The sequence below is a fragment of the Phyllostomus hastatus genome, unplaced genomic scaffold (genome assembly GCF_019186645.2).
Source record: "Phyllostomus hastatus isolate PE091 unplaced genomic scaffold, TTU_PhHast_1.1 phas_scaffold_60, whole genome shotgun sequence".
Classification (NCBI taxonomy): domain Eukaryota; kingdom Metazoa; phylum Chordata; class Mammalia; order Chiroptera; family Phyllostomidae; genus Phyllostomus; species Phyllostomus hastatus.
Window position 1 is genome coordinate 17,540,946 of NW_025334038.1, and position 17,509 is coordinate 17,558,454.

The 17,509-nt window shown below is 58.6% G+C and overlaps 1 protein-coding gene across 1 annotated transcript in view; it reads right to left on the bottom strand.

Moving 5' to 3' along the window:
- Window positions 1-17,509, bottom strand: part of TNXB (tenascin XB) — a 55,309-nt gene that overhangs the window by 5,984 nt on the left and 31,816 nt on the right. Inside the window, 16 exon segments of the mRNA XM_045825858.1 lie at window positions 1,895-2,074; window positions 2,077-2,217; window positions 2,599-2,931; window positions 4,446-4,638; window positions 4,640-4,735; window positions 4,737-4,774; window positions 5,156-5,452; window positions 6,761-7,084; window positions 7,466-7,789; window positions 7,914-8,228; window positions 8,979-9,287; window positions 9,584-9,871; window positions 12,317-12,622; window positions 15,406-15,598; window positions 15,600-15,730; window positions 16,114-16,446. Coding sequence (XP_045681814.1) covers window positions 1,895-2,074; window positions 2,077-2,217; window positions 2,599-2,931; window positions 4,446-4,638; window positions 4,640-4,735; window positions 4,737-4,774; window positions 5,156-5,452; window positions 6,761-7,084; window positions 7,466-7,789; window positions 7,914-8,228; window positions 8,979-9,287; window positions 9,584-9,871; window positions 12,317-12,622; window positions 15,406-15,598; window positions 15,600-15,730; window positions 16,114-16,446 — 3,801 coding nt within the window.

A 17,509-nucleotide genomic window follows, 5' to 3' on the forward strand; every position in this document is an offset into this window, starting at 1 on the left:
GATTTTCCCATTGTCTTTTTGCAGCCGAACTCTCTGTACTTTCTACCTCCTGTCACAGAGCTGGGGCCAAGGAAGGAGGATGTGAACGTTCACTGAGCGCCCATGGGTGTCATTCACAATCATCACGCAAGTGTGGAGACTGAGGTCCAAAGGGACGCAGCTGGGATGTGGCCGCACAGCTGGGTCGCACACTGGCCTGTGTGGCTCTGGAGCCTGGGATGTTTTTATTGCCTGGCCAGTCAGCGAGTGGAAAAGAAAATGCATGTTACTGCTCAGAAGAGTGCCCGGTATGCAGTAGGGACTCAATATGTGTTTGCTTTTGGTGTTAGGGTTGTTGCATCAGGGCTGACAGAGAAGAATAAACTTCATGGGATGGCCTCAGGCCCAGCTCTGGGGCTCAGATAAGAGGCAGCTCGGAGAAAGGTGGGGGCAGGGCTGGAGCTTCCCTGTGGTGCCCTCAGCAGGGATGGCACCCTGCTGCTCCCTGCCTGCCAGCCTGTAGAGCAGGAACTTATACTTCCTGTTGGGCTCACTGACAGTGACCTCCAGCTGGTCTGCAGCCACGGGCACCACCTGGGACTGCCCTGACCCTGTCCTTCTACTGGACCACAAAGGAGTCAAATTTGCCCTGGGGGACCACCCAAGAGAGGCTCATGGAATCTGGGGTCACGTTTGTCACTGTCAGCTCCCCCAGGTGAGGAAGTTTTGTGTCTGGGACTGGAAAAAAGGGAGAGGTACATGGAGAACAACAGAAACCCTCAGGGCCACATGTCAGGAAGGGGAAAGCAGAGGTGAGGGGACAAAAGAGGAGCAAGGGAAGAAAGAGGGGTCCTTGGGGATAGGAGGAGCAAGGAGAAGGACAAGATGAGGGGTAAGGGGGACTGGGTTTCACTGGGCCCAGTAAATGTATGGGTCTGGAGACCCTGAGGTCTGGAGTGTGGAACACAAAAACTGATGTCCCCCCTGTTGCCACAAGGGGGCGAAGGATGGTCAAAAGGCTCCAAGAGCAAAGGTGGTCTGTGGACCTTACTCAAGGGTCTTTGCATCTGCAGAGAATGGGCACTGCCTGTTCCAATCCTGCAGACCAATGAGTAGGAATTCGTACTTGGAGTTGGACAGGGGTCAGACTGGAGATGGTGACTTTCCCTTGGGCACTACCTGGGGCTTCCCCTGAACATCCCTGCACTGGACCAGGAAGGAGTCAAAAGGGCACTGGGCCACTGCCCAAGACAGGGGCGCTACATCCAAGGTCATGGCTGCCACAGCCAGCACCTCCAGGCAAGGTGCCACGGGGGCTCTGTGGGCACAGAGGCTGGAACAGAGCAGCAGAGCCTCAGGGCTCAATGGCAGGACCCTGTCCTAGAGAGGGAACATTCAAGCTAATTGCTGCGAAGTGTTCCTGGGTCCCAGGAGTTGTGCCTGCACCCACACAACAGGTGTGGTAGGTGCCTTATGGGTATCACACGGCCAAACTGTGCAGGGGGCTGGCACAGAATGGAGCGGGGAGAGGAATGCAGCTGCAGGGGTTGGGACATATCTGCATAATAAATAATCAGCAAGTTCAGAACAGGACTCAAACGCAGAAAGCCAGGATCCACACCCACTTTAGCCACCAAACTCCCCAGTCAGGGAGCCCGAGGAAGCCACAGATTAAAAAGTCAGCAAGTTAGAGGTCGGTATGGTGAGGAGAGGAACAAAGCTAAAATGTATGAGGTATGGCTCATGCGTACCAGCCCCTGACAAGGTGCGTGCCATCCTCACTCATTCAAGGATCATGAGGGACCCTGGTGCCATGTGGGAAAGAACAGGGGAATGACCTGTGTGCAAGGAGTACTGACCGCCAAGGGGAAAGGCAGAAAGGAACACAGCAAAACCCTGCCCTGTCCCCACTCACCTGTCAGGCCCACAGTGGACACGGGGCCCACACGCTGCCCCCCGTGTAGGCCATACAGGTGCATCTTGTACTTGCGCCCCGGCTCCAGGCCCTGCACAGTGACTTCTCTCTCCTCACCCCCGACACGCACCACCTGGGGCCGCCCGTCCCTGTCCTTGTACTGGACGGTGAAGGAGTCGAGTGGCCCTGGGGGACGGTCCAGGAGAGGCTCAGCGAGTCTGGGGAGGATTCTGTCACTGCCAGCTCCCCCAGGAGGGGCTCCTCGGGGGGCTCTGGGGCCTCTGTGCTGGGTTCTGTGGGGCTGGGGGTCTCTTCCTCAGCAGCTGAGAAGGACAGACAGAGGGAGTGTGAGGCAGGGTCCATGGAGATGTCCTCAGTCTTCTCCCAGGCTGTGGTCATGACTGGACCCTGAGGTCACTGCAGAGGAGTCCCTCCTGGGGGCTGGGAGGTCCTGCTCAGCCCAACGTCACAAACATGCCCAGACCCTCGGGGTCAGCTGTGGGGAAGCAGGGCAGCCACCAGCACAGCTCACAGAGGCCTTTCTCTGCCCAGGGGGACACGCTGGTCCTCGGGGAGCCCAGGGGGAGGCACTGAGGGCACCATGGCTCAGCCTCGAGCAGAGGGGCCCCCTGCACCCCGCCCACCCATCGTGGAGTGTGATGCCCCTGCAGGCTCCCTCCCTGGGGCGCCCACCGTCCACTCACCCGTCACCCCGATGGCAGAGATGGGGCCCTGGCGCTGGCCGTCGTGGAAGCCATACAGGTTCATCTTGTACTTGTGGTCTGGCTCCAGGCCCGAGATGGTGACCCTGTCCTCGTGTCCTGGCACCCGCACCACCTTGGGCTGCCCATCACCGTTCTTGTACTGGACTAGGAAGTGGTCGAACTGGCCCTCGGGGACGGTCCAGGACAGGTGCAGGGAGTCCGGAGTGGTGTCAGTCACAGTCAGCTCCCCCAGGAGGGGCTTGATGGGAGCCTTGGGGGTCGTGGTGGCAGGGACTTGGGTGGTCCGAGCTTCGTGATCTGGAGCTGGGCGAGCTGGACAGAGACATGGGAGACAGGTGAGGTCTCCTCAGTCCTCAGTTCAGCCTATCAGGGTCTATTGTAAAAATAAGAGAACAAGGAACAGACTCTGGCCGTCCACAGTGGCTCTTGCTATGACTCTTTCTGGTCCCTTAACGTCTCCTTCCTCACTGTCACCCCCCCCCCGCCTCACCCACCACCCACCAACACCACTGTGGCTCTCCCTCTCCTCCTGCTCCTGCCTCTCCTCGGAACACAGGTCTGTGTGGCCACCGCGCCCTGGGCTCCCTGCACTGGGGTCTCGTTGGCATCTCGCTCCCTCTGGCTCATGGCTTTGCCCCTGAGCAGCTCAGAGACGCTCCCCACAGGAAACCAGCAGTCGGCCTGGTTCTGTCCCTGTCCTCAGCTGCCATCGACTCTGAGTGTCCCAGTCTTTCTAAAGTTCCTGTCACATCTCCTCACTCTCCACACCTGCAGCCCAACCTTCCTGCTTAGGGCCACCCTCACCTCTCACCTGGTGTCTCTGCCTGCTTCCCGTCCCCTCCGCACAGGGGACCAGAACGGGACATTAAGTGCACAACTGATGGAATCGGTCCAACTTGAAACTGTGCACAACCCTCTGAAGCCCCCGAGGAGTCCCTGCTTCCTGAGCTGCCCTCCCCTCTCCACCCCCATCTCAACACCACCCCCATCTCAACACCACCCCCCTACTCAGAGCACTTCATCCAAGATGCTCTCATGTGCCCCAGTATTCCAAGTTCCCGGGCCTTTGCCCCGGCTCTGACATTGTTCATCCGACACACTAGTCATCCCACGCACTGTCACCACACTAACACCTGCCTGACCTCAGGTATCAGCCGTCCCGTGGGCGCCTGTGGACAGGCTGGCTGAGGTCTCAGTGCCCCGGGACTCTCTGTCATATCCCTGTCCTCCTCTGTCTGATTTGCTGGTTCACAGCCTGTCTTCCCTGACCGTCAGCCCCCTTAGTATAAGGCCTTGTCTCTCGTCCAAGTTCAAGGCTGAGTCCCTGTGAATTCCCACAGCACTTGGCTCAGGATGCCCCCATCTTAGCTGGCCCATTACAGTCAGAGGTCTGGGAATGTCCGAACCATGAGGCTGGGGCGCTGCAGACAGGATGCTACTTTCTGAGCACCTCCCACCCTCCGTCACAGCCTCCAGTCATGCCACAGACGCTGCATCTCTAGGATACCCCAGGGGTGCCAGCACGATTCCCTCCCACAGATTCTGGGAAAGAGTTGACCCCTTGGTTGTGAGCAGATGCTACCCAAGTGTGGTCCTCACAGCAGCCGCAGCAGCAGCAGCCCAGAGAACCTTAGGGATGCGGGATCTCTGGCCCCAGCCTGATCTGCTGAAAGATCTGCCCTTCACCAAGACCCTCAGGCCACCGATGCGCAAAAGAGGGCGGGCAAGTGGGCACACTGATGTTTTCTTTATTACCAAAGATGGTAATAAAGGGAAAGTTTTCCAGGGCCGGTCCTCACCACCCTGCCTGCCCTGCCCCCACTCACCTGTCAGGCCCACAGTGGACACGGGGCCCACACGCTGCCCCCCGTGCAGGCCATACAGGTGCATCTTGTACTTGCGCCCCGGCTCCAGGCCCTGCACAGTGACCTCTCTCTCCTCACCCCCGACACGCACCACCTGGGGCCGCCCGTCCCTGTCCTTGTACTGGACGGTGAAGGAGTCGAAGTGGCCCTGGGGGGACGGTCCAGGAGAGGCTCAGCGAGTCTGGGGAGGATTCTGTCACTGTCAGCTCCCCCAGGAGGGGGCTCCTCAGGGGGGCTCTGGGGGCCTCTGTGCCGGGTTCTGTGGGGCTGGGGGGTCTCTTCCTCGGCAGCTGAGAAGGACAGACAGAGGGAGGGTGAGGCAGGGTCCATGGAGATGTCCTCAGTCCTCTCCCAGGCTGTGGTCATGACTGGACCCTGAGGTCACTGCAGAGGAGTCCCTCCTGGGGGCTGGGAGGTCCTGCTCAGCCCAAACCTCACAAACATGCCCAGACCCTCGGGGTCAGCTGTGGGGAAGCAGGGCAGCCACCAGCACAGCTCACAGAGGCCTTTCTCTGCCCAGGGGGACGCGCTGGTCCTTGGGGAGCCCAGGGGGAGGCACTGAGGGCACCATGGCTCAGCCTTGAACAGAGGGGCACCCCGCACCCCACCCACCCATCGTGGAGAGTGTCCCCCTGCAGGCTCCCTCTCTGGGGCGCCCACTGTCCACTCACCCGTCACCCCGATGGCAGAGATGGGGCCCTGGCGCTGGCCGTCGTGGAAGCCATACAGGTTCATCTTGTACTTGTGGTCTGGCTCCAGGCCCGAGATGGTGACCCTGTCCTCGTGCCCTGGCACCCGCACCGCCTTGGGCTGCCCATCACCGTTCTTGTACTGGACCAGGAAGTGGTCGAACTGGCCCTCGGGGACGGTCCAGGACAGGTGCAGGGAGTCCACGGTGGCGTCAGTCACAGTCAGCTGCCCCAGGCTTGGCTTCAAAGTGGGGCTGGCTGACTGTTCCACTTCGGGGGCTGGGAAAAGATGCAGACAGAAGCTTTCCTGTTGCTAGAAGAAGTTGCTGAGACCCCAGCTTCTCCTGACTTCTTCAGCTCTGGGACTAACTTAAGATCCATTTCTGGTTGTGACCATCACGTCTTTCTGTGGCCTCCTTGGAGTCCATGTACCTGGCCCGCCTCCTGCCTCAGAGCCTTTGCCTGTTTCCTCTGCCCTCTCGCTCTTTCCCCAGATGTCTGTGGGGCCCTGCCCACGCTTCCTTTCAGTCCTTTCAAACGCTACCTTCTCGGTGGGACCTTCCCCCCACCACCTATTTAAAGTTCCAGTCCTCCCAGTTACCACCTACCCTCTTTGTGTAGACCGAATTCCAGCAACAAATTGGAACACAACAATTATGAAGCCACCAGAAACTGGTAGCACTCCCTGGATACTTGAGGACATTAAGGAATGACTGTTCATTCTTGAGGTACAATAATTATCACGTGGTTATTTGTAAATAGCCTTTTCAAAGAGGGACTATAAATATTTAGTGATGAAGTACAGTGTCTGGGGTGAGTGCAAAAACACTTCAGTGGTCTACCCCACCAGGAATACTATTTGGCTGTACAAAGACACACAGTACTGCCTGATGCCACCACACGCATGGACCTCAAAGCGTGGCTGGCGAAGGAGCCAGGCACGAGAGAGCATGCGCTGTGGGTCCCGTTTGCACGGTTGGTCGGGCAGGGCAGGGCCAGGCACAGAGCACAGATTAGGGTGGCCTGGGGATGGGCGTCGGAAGGGTCTACCCATGAGGGCTCTTCTTGGGGTGGAAGAAAAGTTCAAGAACAAGATAGTGGTGAAGCACGCACACCCTCCAAATATACTAAAAATCGATTAAGTCGTATATTGAAACAGGTGCCATTTCTCGTATGCGAATTATGTCAATAAAGTTGTCGCTATGGAAGCATTCTATGGAGAGGGCGGGCAGAGATGGAGGAAAGGGCGAGCAGACTGGACAGGAGTTGCTATCTGGTGGAAGCAGGTGATATGTGTCCCAGCTCCCAAACAGAGTTCTCTCCAGAGTTCCCAGCCAAAGCAGAGCCACAGTGGGCCAGGGCATTATTGCCTTGGAGGCTTCGGTACCCCGGGGCCTCTCAGATGGCCAGGCGCCTTCCTGACAATTGCTCTTCCTGCCCCCAGACTGTCTCTGTCCTCGGCTGTCTGATGGACAGTGCAGGGGCAGAGGATGGGATTTTACAGTCTGCACTGCAGGGGACTCTGGAGGCTCCACTACTGCGACCTTTCCTGAGCCCAACCCTGGAGGCCCTTCAGCCGCCACTCACCTGTCAGGCCCACAGTGGACACGGGGCCCACACGCTGCCCCCCGTGCAGGCCATACAGGTGCATCTTGTACTTGCGCCCCGGCTCCAGGCCCTGCACAGTGACCTCTCTCTCCTCACCCCCGACACGCACCACCTGGGGCCGCCCGTCCCTGTCCTTGTACTGGACGGTGAAGGAGTCGAAGTGGCCCTGGGGGACGGTCCAGGAGAGGCTCAGCGAGTCTGGGGAGGATTCTGTCACTGTCAGCTCCCCCAGGAGGGGCTCCTCGGGGGGCTCTGGGGCCTCTGTGCCGGGTTCTGTGGGGCTGGGGGTCTCGTCCTCAGCAGCTGAGAAGGACAGACAGAGGGAGTGTGAGGCAGGGTCCATGGAGATGTCCTCAGTCCTCTCCCAGGCTGTGGTCATGACTGGACCCTGAGGTCACTGCAGAGGAGTCCCTCCTGGGGGCTGGGAGGTCCTGCTCAGCCCAACGTCACAAACATGCCCAGACCCTCGGGGTCAGCTGTGGGGAAGCAGGGCAGCCACCAGCACAGCTCACAGAGGCCTTTCTCTGCCCAGGGGGACGCGCTGGTCCTTGGGGAGCCCAGGGGGAGGCACGAAGGGCACCATGGCTCAGCCTTGAGCAGAGGGGCCCCCCGCACCTCGCCCACGCATCGTGGAGAGTGATTCCCCTGCAGGCTCCCTCTCTGGGGCGCCTACTGTCCACTCACCTGTCACCCCAGTGGCAGAGATGGGGCCCTGGCGCTGGCCGTCGTGGAAGCCATACAGGTTCATCTTGTACTTGTGGTCTGGCTCCAGGCCCGAGATGGTGACCCTGTCCTCGTGTCCTGGCACCCGCACCGCCTTGGGCTGCCCGTCCCTGTTCTTGTACTGGACTAGGAAGTGGTCGAACTGGCCCTCGGGGACGGTCCAGGACAGGTGCAGGGAGTCCACGGTGGCGTCTGTCACGGTCAGCTCTCCCAGGAGGGGCTTGATGGGAGCCTCGGGGCCCATGATGGAAGTTTCTGGTAGTTCATTCTCCTCTTTCCTTGGAACTAAACAGATACAGGGAGAGAGAGGAGGACCTGAGCGAGGGGCCGGCGTCCAGAGGGCTCTCCTGTCCTAGGGCTCTCATGCTGTCTGGAAGGAAGCAGGGTACACAGAGTTCCTCTTGCTCACCTGTCCGAGATTCCACCCGGATAGGACCCAGACGATGCCGGCCATGGAAACCGTACACATTTACCAGGTATCTGTGGTTGGATTCCAGTCCAGAGAGGGTGATGTCATTTCGGTTGCCCCCTAAACTGACAACTTGGAGTTTCCCATCCTCGTCAATGTACTGGACCTCGAAGGAGTCAAATTCTCCCTCAGTGACCGTCCAGGAGACGTGTAGGGTGTGTGGCGTGGCTTCGTCCACAGTCAGCTCCCCGAGTTGCGGCTCAGACTGTGGAGGGTTTGGGGCCATGGTCTCAGCTCCAATTTCTTCCCTGGGGGCTGGTGCAGAGAGACAGGTAGAGCTGGGTGATGGGCTTGTTGCTGCACTAGGTCTCTCCAAGGGGAGGGTGGGAGGTGAAGGCAAGTGGTCAGTGACAAAGGGGGCCAACTATTGATACACGGGGGGATTTTAAAAGCATGATGCTAAGTGCAAGAAGCCAAACACAAAAGACTATGTACTGTGTGATCCTGCAAACAGAAGGCTTTAAAAGTCAAAATGATCCTGATGGTAAGCAATCCACAGTGCCAGAGGCTGGTGCTAGGGCACAGGTGGCAAACACAAGGCCCGTGGGCCGAATCCGGCCTCCACCTTGTTCTATCTCCTTTGCTGCCTGGCACCTTGTTTCTACCCAGCGGCAGTGCCAAGCTCCTTGCCCCTAGTTAAGGTGTAGTGACATTTATACAGTCCTAGAATTACATTTGGGCCTTAGAAGGCAACCGCAAGGCTGCTGTGGCCCCCGGTGAAGATGAGTCTGATGCCCCTGCACTAGGGGAACTGACTGAGAGGGACACAGCGCCCTTTCGGGCCCAGGGAAGTGTCTCACAGCTCAGTTGAGATAATGATTTCATGACATTGAATTATTCCCTTTAAATGGGTGGATTTTATTGTACATAAATTATACCTCCATATAGCTGATCCCTTTCTCTAAAGACAGGGATATAGGAAGCTCTGAAATGGTGTGTCTGGGTGAGGCCAGGAAAGGCTGGCAGGAAAGAGGAACAGTCTGTTCTGGCCACAGCCACACTCACCGGTCACAGCGACAGCAGCGATGGGCCCCACACGCCGGCCCTGGTGCAGCCCATAGAGCAGCAGCTTGTACCTGTGGGAGGGGTCCAGGCCCGAGACCCTGACCTCCCTGAGGCTGCCTTCCACGGGCACCACTTGGGGCTGCCCGTCCTTGTCCTTGTACTGGATCACGAAGGAGTCAAACTGGCCCTCGGGGACCGTCCATGCAAGGCCCACGGAGTGTGGTGTCACGCTGGTCACCTGTAGCTCCTCTCCCAGATGGGGTTTTGAGGGACGCTTTGTTCCAGCATCATCCACAGCACCCTGGGTCTCTGAGATGTAGACATAGAGGAAATGGCTGAGACATTTCTGGAAGTCTGGGTGACTCTGAAGGGCAGGAGCGAGAGCTCTGGAGCCTGGGCTTTGATGTGTGAATCCCACAGGGCTGGTGCCATGGGCTTACGCAAGGAGAGCGGGGGGACTGGGTCCCAGCCTGAGTGGCTGGAACCAGATAACAGTGATGGCAGCCAACACAAGGGACCACCTGTAGCCCTGGCCTGGCAGGGTACCAGACACCTTCCCCAGGGCCTCCGGGTGCAGAGGCAGACCCTGCAGGGGAGGCCCTCACCTGTGGTGCCATCAGCGGTGAGGGGGCCATGGCGTTTCTTGCCCAGGAGGCCATAGAGGAGGAATCTGTACTTGCGGCCACTGTCCAGAGGGGTGATGGTGACTGAGCGTTCGTGACCTGCCACAGGCACTATCCGGGGCCCATCCCTGTCCTTGAACTGGACCGCAAAGGAGTCAAAGTGGCCCTCGGGGACCGTCCAGAGGAGGTGTAGTGAGTCCTCAGTGGGCTCTGTCACCCACAGATCCCCGAGGCGGGGTGGGGCCCCTGGGCTGGCATCTCCTTGGGCAGCTGACAGAGAGGAATAGTTCTCATGTTTATCTTCCAAAGTGGCTCCTTTACTGCCTCTTGCTGGAGTTGGAAAAACCAAGAACTGCCCAAATGATCAGTGCTTCCCCCAAATCTTTCTATCACCCTCCCAGTGCCACCACCATCCCCAGCTGGCCTGTGCCTCTGTCCACTTAAGCAATCAGGAGGGGTCTTCTGTCCTGAGACACCTCTGGGCAAAGAGACTCCCTAGCTTGCAGTTTATCTTATTCCTCTGGCTGTCCAGATTCCTCCCATCAGTTAGAGACTAGTTCCCTAGCAGGTGCAGCTTGTCACAGGCTTGGAGTGCTGTATCCTTTTACCAAGGAGCCCACTCTTTGTGATTTGACTGCCTCTGGGGAAATCCAAGGGTCCTGGGGACATCAGTCAGATGGGGGCACAAGATTCCTGATGGCGGCAGACAGCAGGAGAGAAGGCATGACATTATGACAGGGGTGGTCCTCATAGGCCTGGTGGAGGGGGCTGCCTGTGTATGAGGGGGTCGGGGAGAAGGCGGGGAGCTCAGACAGGAAAGGAATCTGGTGTCAGCCCAAGAAGCCATCCTGAAGCCTGAGAAGGAGCTGGCCCACTGCCTTCCTAGACAGCAAGGATGCGGAAGGCATTGTTATTGCAAGAGTTTTCTAGCAACACGGAGCCCCCTGGGGCAGGGGAGGGCCTGGACCGAAAACCAGGAAAGGGCCACAGCTGGGCAGCCAGTCCTGGGTTCCTGGGGACCTTGGTTTCTGAGGCTCCAATAGGAGGACAGGGAAGGAAAGATATGGGACCCGACAGGCCTGAGCCAATAGGGTAAGAAATTGGGTGAGAGTCAGAGGGCAGATGGCAAAACTCTCAGGAGAGGGCGGTGCCACAGGGCTTAGGACCCACAGGGCCCAGGGAGGCAGAAAAGGCCCTGCTCCCTTCTCTCTCTTGCCAGCACCTGCTCCCCATGCCCACCCTCCAGAGTGGGGTCTGAAGGGCCCTCCCCCTTTCAACAGGAGCAGGGATTATGAGAAGACAGGGAGAGCCAGCTGGGGACGGGTCCAGGTCTGGCCCGTCATCCTGGCTCCTGTGTGCCTTGGACTGGGCAGCTTTGCCAATGAAACAGGAGGACGGAGCGGGGCCTGACTGGTGCGACAGGAGATCAGTGTGAAGAGGGGCCTCAGGCTCAGCGTCAGGGGGCCTCTCACCTGTCTTTGCTCCCACAAAGACAGGGCTGAGTCGTTTCCCTTCCTGGATCCCAAAGGGCAGGAACTTGTACTTCCTGTTGGGCTCTAGGCCACTGACGGTGACCTCCAGCTGGTCTGTGGCCACAGACACCACCTGGGGCTGCCTGTCCCTGTCCTTGTCCCCCGGCCACGAGGGAGTCAAATTCGAGGGACCACCCATGAGAGGCCCACAGAGTCAGGTCAGGAGTCACATCTATCACTGTTAGTGCCCCCAGGTGTGGCTCCTGGGGGGACTCTGTGGCTGGGGCTGCTGGGAGGGGCACTGGGATGGGGGACAAAGAACAGGGCTGAGGTTTCTGGAGGGACAGCTCTCCCCACAGGGCTCTGGGCTCCCAGGACCTCAGGAGCCTCGACCTGAGATGGGAGACAGTCGCATCTTTATTTTCCACTGACCGCTAACTGAAATGCAGCGTTCCCTTTGACGATGCACACGGGAAACCAGCCACAGTGCACCAGCAGTGCCTGTGACCCTGTCACCAACAGGAACCACAGATGTTTTCACATCAACTCAGAGGCACTGCAGGGACTTCACAGTATGGGTTACACTCACCACTGCTCCCAAATGTGACACTAAGTCTTGTTATTTAATGAACGAATCAAGAAGGTCCTGTGTTAAACTTGAATTTTAAAATATTTTGATGAACTGTATATCAATATAATTGACTTCCCTTGTAATGCTATGCATTTCATTTCCTAGATTTAGAAGCATCGCCCTGAAGGGCATCCATGCTTTTCACCAGACACCATGGAAAAGCAGCTGTGGGAGCCTGTGACCAGGAGGCAGTGAAGCCCTGGAGGCCGAGAGCGAGCTTCCAGAGGTGCCCGTGTGCCTGACAAGGAATTCAAGGGGTGTGTGCCACTTAACCCCAACAGAATAGGCCAGCAGGGGAGGTGGTAGCCATGTCCAGGTCACAGAAGCTTATAAAGAGAAGGGAAGAAACAACTGTGGACAGTCAGAGAGGGAGAACCTCAGCACCGGATTTGGGTCAGGTGAGAGGAAGACATTCTGGCCTGGGGGAGGGGCAGAGTGGAGATGGGGCTGGAGGGCAGGGAAGGTTCCAGCCTGGGGGAGGAGCCAAGGGGTCAGGGAAGAGACTAAGATGCTGTGACCCCAGGAAAACCTGCAGAGGCCGCCAAGGCAGGAGAGGTTGTGGGTGGGGACTCTGAATAGCTAGGGTTAGGGACCGCCTGACTCCTCACTCACCCGTCACAGCCACCGCAGACAGGGGGCCCACGCGCTGCCCGCCGTGGAGCCCATAGACATGCATCCTGTATTTGCGTGCGGGTTCCAGCCCCGGGATAGTGGCCTCGTGCTGGTCCATGGCCACAGGAATGACCCGGAGCTGCCCATCCCTATCCTTGTACTGGATCACGAAGGAGTCAAACTGGCCCTCAGGGACTGTCCACACGAGGCCCACGGAGGTGGGGGTCACACCCGTCACTGTCAGGACCCCCAGGCGTGGCTCCAGCGGGGGGTTGGTGGCTGCAGGAGTCTCTTCTGGTTGTGGAGCTGCGACAGAGATTGTGAGAGATTGTTAGGAAAAGCCCTTCTTTCCCTTGGTGGTAATTATGTCTGTTGTTTTTGCGGTGCCTGTGAGGTGGGCCTGATGTAAAACTAAACTCATTGGCAGCACCTGTCTGGCCAACAGCCCTCTACTAAGTCCCCGCCAGGCCCTGAGGCTGGGCTTCAGGGGAGCGGTCAGCCGTCACTGAGGCCTGGGAAAGTGGCTGAGCTTCCACCCATGCTTCGATGGTGCCCTACTGTCCACACCTTCATGATGACCTCCAGACTGCTCCACATCTTCCCTGGGTACCTCACCAGTGTCTCAAATTCAGCAATCCAAACCCCAGCTCAGGGCCTCCTCCCATACCTGCCATCTCCTGGCCTCCCCACCTCAGCACGGCCACTGCGGCCTCCCCGGTACCATACGCCATCCTCTCTGACCCCCAGCCCAGCCCAGCCCAGCCCAGGAGCGGGCCACCTGCAGAAACTGACTGTCCTCACCAACTGCCCTGCTACCATCTCCAAGCACCACCAGCTCTCATGGGGTTATAGGACAGTTCCCTAAATCGCCTCCCTCTTGCCCCCTCAGCCCCCCGCCCTCTGTTCCGCACTGTTAACACGTTAGTCAGACATGCTCCCACCATGGTGTCCATCGCACTCAGAGAGAAAGCCAAATCCGCACGATGGCCTTAAGGTCCAACACGTTCCTCTCCCAGACCCCCACCCCTAATTCTAGAACATTCCTTGGTTCACAGACATTCAGGCACCTTCTCTCTACCCTGAGTGCTTGTCCCCAAGGACCTCAGTGGCTTGTCCTGTCCTCCTTCATTCTTTCCTCAGCCTGGCCCTTTCCCACCTCCTTCCCATCACTAACCTACTGGCCTTGGCTTTTCTCCCCAGCTTGGCACTGTCACTGTGGTACCACTGACACGCCTGTGCAGTTGGGTGCCTCTCTCCACAGGCAGGAGCCCTGGCTGTTCGCTGCTGTGCCCCCAGCCCGCTGTGGGTGCTCCACAGTGTTTGCTAATGAAACTCTGCATGGCTGGGCTAGGAAAATCCAAACTCAGGACCTCTTGGTTCCCATAGCCCAGAATGACCCTGGAGACACTGCACCAGTGACTGAACCTGGAAGGTGGTCCCAAGAGGCAATTGGCAGGGGTGAGGGGCGGTGGATAGGGTTTCCAATAGCTTATTTCTCTGGCTCCTGAGAAGAATAGGTTCCAGACAGATGAAACCTGCTTCATGAACAAGCTGCTGACAAGGTCTCAGGAAGACAGCGATGAGTCTGAGCGGAGAGGACAGGGACGGGGCAGCTAAAGGGGCGGGAGAGGCCACTGCTGAGCAGCAGTGAGGCGCAGGTGCTGGGCGGGGCCCTGGGCTTCGTTTTGTTTGCCTCCTGGCTCTGCCAGTTCCTGCAGCATCCACTCCCTGCTCGCTTTCGCCCTCTCTGCACTTCTTTCCATGAGAAAGAGAACCTGTCCCTCACCATCAAGCCTTGTCGGAGGTGGTCTGGTTTAACTGGGAAGCTGGAATTATACCTGCCCATGGGTGTGGCAGCCCCAAGGCTGTGTCTGGCATAAACTTTTTCCAATTTAGAAATGTTTCTCACTAGCTGCACGCATTTCTTCTCCTGCCAGGCATGGCCCTAAGTCAGCATGGTGCCCTCCTCTGATAATGACCGGGTTGCTGGACCTCACGGTTAGGACCTGGGCAGCTGTAATGGAACTCAACTCGTCAGATTCCAGAACCCAATTTCCCTCACTGCACAGTCCGTGCCCAACACAGCCCATCCTTACCCAGGGACCGGCGAGGCCTCGTAAAGCCCCGTGTGGCAGCCCAGGACAGACAGACGGAGTGAGGGTAACCCCTGGAGAAGCCTCGGCCTCGTGTTCTGGGCCTGGCATGAGCCTCCCCGCTGTGACATGCAGGACTCAGGGTAGCCCTCCCCTCTTCCTACTCTCAGTGCTGACTAAAGCAAGAAAAGAAATCAGGGGTGGAAAGTTCTGGAAACTAAGCCAACCAAGTCACAGTGAGGTTGGGCTTTGTGGAAATACAGAAACTTTGCTCTGGAAACCTATCTGTTCCTCTGCTTTCAAGTCTGTACTCCTTCCCCTTACAGTAAAAACTGTTCTTCAAAGTGTCTTTCTTTCAGTGAGCTAAGGGGGAAAGAGATTCCCCCTTGCTCTGACCAGCTGGGCAGGATGCTGGAGGGTCCCAGAGGTCACCTAGGACCCGGGCCATCGCGCTGCGGCTCCGGAGAGGAGGAGCACAGGCTGGGCCATTCACCACGGCTGGCTGAGATGGCCTGTGCCTGGGAAAGAGGAGGGAGGGGTGTTCTTCCTTGCTGCAGAGGCACCCACTGGGAGAGTGGAGAGCTTCCAGCTGCGCTGCTGAAGGAGCCACGTCTCGCGCACACTCCCATCACCTGGGAAGCTGGGGCAGCCTGCTGCAGTGAGGGTACCTGTAACACACACAGTGCCAGACACCGACAGCGTGTTCTTTCTGAGCCGAACCTTCCTTAGTGCTTGACGTTGCTGACTCACTGAGCCCTCATACCAGTTCTATCAGTGGGCATTATGATCCTCATTTTACAGGTGAGGAAACAGAGGTGCAGAAAGTATAAGAATTGTTCAAGGTTGAGCAGCTGGTTGTAGTCCATACACGGGAACTCCCCTGTCTAGGTCTTTCCCAAGCAGGTGGCCATGGGGAACCAAGCAGCTGGTCAGAGATCACCACAGGGAGGATAACGCACTGGTGGGAGGAATGAGCTAGACCCTGCCACCACTCACCTGTCAAGCCCACAGAGGACACGGGGCCCACACGCTGCCCCCCGTGCAAGCCGTACAGGTGCATCTTGTACTTGCGCCCCGGCTCCAGGCCCTGCACAGTGACTGCTCTCTCCTCACCCCCAACACGCACCACCTGGGGCCGCCCGTCCCTGTCCTTGTACTGGACGGTGAAGGAGTCGAAGTGGCCCTGGGGGGATGGTCCAGGAGAGGCTCAGCGAGTCTGGGGAGGATTCTGTCACTGTCAGCTCCCCCAGGAGGGGCTCCTCAGGGGGCTCTGGGGCCTCTGTGCTGGGTTCTGTGGGGCTGGGGGTCTCTTCCTCAGCAGCTGAGAAGGACAGACAGAGGGAGGGTGAGGCAGGGTCCATGGAGATGTCCTCAGTCTTCTCCCAGCCTGAGGTCATGACTGGACCCTGAGGTCACTGCAGAGGAGTCCCTCCTGGGGGCTGGGAGGTCCTGCTCAGCCAAACGTCACAAACATGCCCAGACCCTCGGGGTCAGCTGTGGGGAAGCAGGGCAGCCACCAGCACAGCTCACAGAGGCCTTTCTCTGCCCAGGGGGACGCGCTGGTCCTTGGGGAGCCCAGGGGGAGGCACTGAGGGCACCATGGCTCAGCCTCAAGCAGAGGGGCCCCCCCGCACCCCCGCCCACCCATCGTGGAGTGTGATGCCCCTGCAGGCTCCCTCCCTGGGGCGCCCACCGTCCACTCACCCGTCACCCCGATGGCAGAGATGGGGCCCTGGCGCTGGCCATCGTGGAAGCCATACAGGTTCATCTTGTACTTGTGGTCTGGCTCCAGGCCCGAGATGGTGACCCTGTCCTCGTGCCCTGGCACCTGCACCACCTTGGGCTGCCCGTCCCCGTTCTTGTACTGGACCAGGAAGTGGTCGAACTGGCCTTCGGGGACAGTCCAGGACAGGCTCAGAGAGTCCACGGTGGCTTCAGTCACAGTCAGCTCCCCCAGGAGGGGCTTGATGGGAGGCTCGGGGGTCGTGGTGGCAGGAACTTGGGTGGTCCCAGGTTCGTGATCTGGAGCAGGGCGAGCTGGACAGAGACATGGGAGACAGGTGAGGTCTCTTCAGTCCTCAGTTCAGCCTATCAGGGTCTATTGTAAAAATAAGAGAACAAGGAACAGACTCTGGCCGTCCACAGTGGCTCTTGCTATGACTCTTTCTGGTCCCTTAATGTCTCCTTCCTCACTGTCACACACCCCCCACCTTGCCTCACCCACCACCCACCAACACCCCTGTGGCTCTCCCTCTCCTCCTGCTCCTGCCTCTCCTCGGAACACAGGTCTGTGTGGCCACTGCGCCCTGGGCTCGCTGCACTGGGGTCTCGTTGGCATCTCGCTCCCTCTGGCTCATGGCTTTGCCCCTGAGCAGCTCAGAGGCGCTCCCCACAGGAAAGCAGCAGTCGGCCTGGTTCTGTCCCTGTCCTCAGCTGCCATCGACTCTGAGTGTCCCAGTCTTTCTAAAGTTCCTGTCATATCTCCTCACTCTCCACACCTGCAGCCCAACCTTCCTGCTTAGGGCCACCCTCACCTCTCACCTGGTGTCTCTGCCTGCTTCCCGTCCCCTCCGCACAGGGGACCAGAACGGGACATTAAGTGCACAACTGATGGAATCGGTCCAACTTGAAACTGTGCACAACCCTCTGAAGCCCCCCGAGGAGTCCCTGCTTCCTGAGCTGCCCTCCCCTCTCCACCCCCATCTCAACACCACCCCCATCTCAACACCACCCCCTACTCAGAGCACTTCATCCAAGATGCTCTCATGTGCCCCAGTATTCCAAGTTCCCGGGCCTTTGCCCCGGCTCTGACATTGTTCATCCGACACACTAGTCATCCCACGCACTGTCACCACACTAACACCTGCCTGACCTCAGGTATCAGCCGTCCCCGTGGGCGCCTGTGGACAGGCTGGCTGAGGTCTCAGTGCCCCGGGACTCTCTGTCATATCCCTGTCCTCCTCTGTCTGATTTGCTGGTTCACAGCCTGTCTTCCCCTGACCGTCAGCCCCCTTAGTATAAGGCCTTGTCTCTCGTCCAAGTTCAAGGCTGAGCCCTGTGAACTCCCACAGCACTTGGCTCAGGATGCCCCCATCTTAGC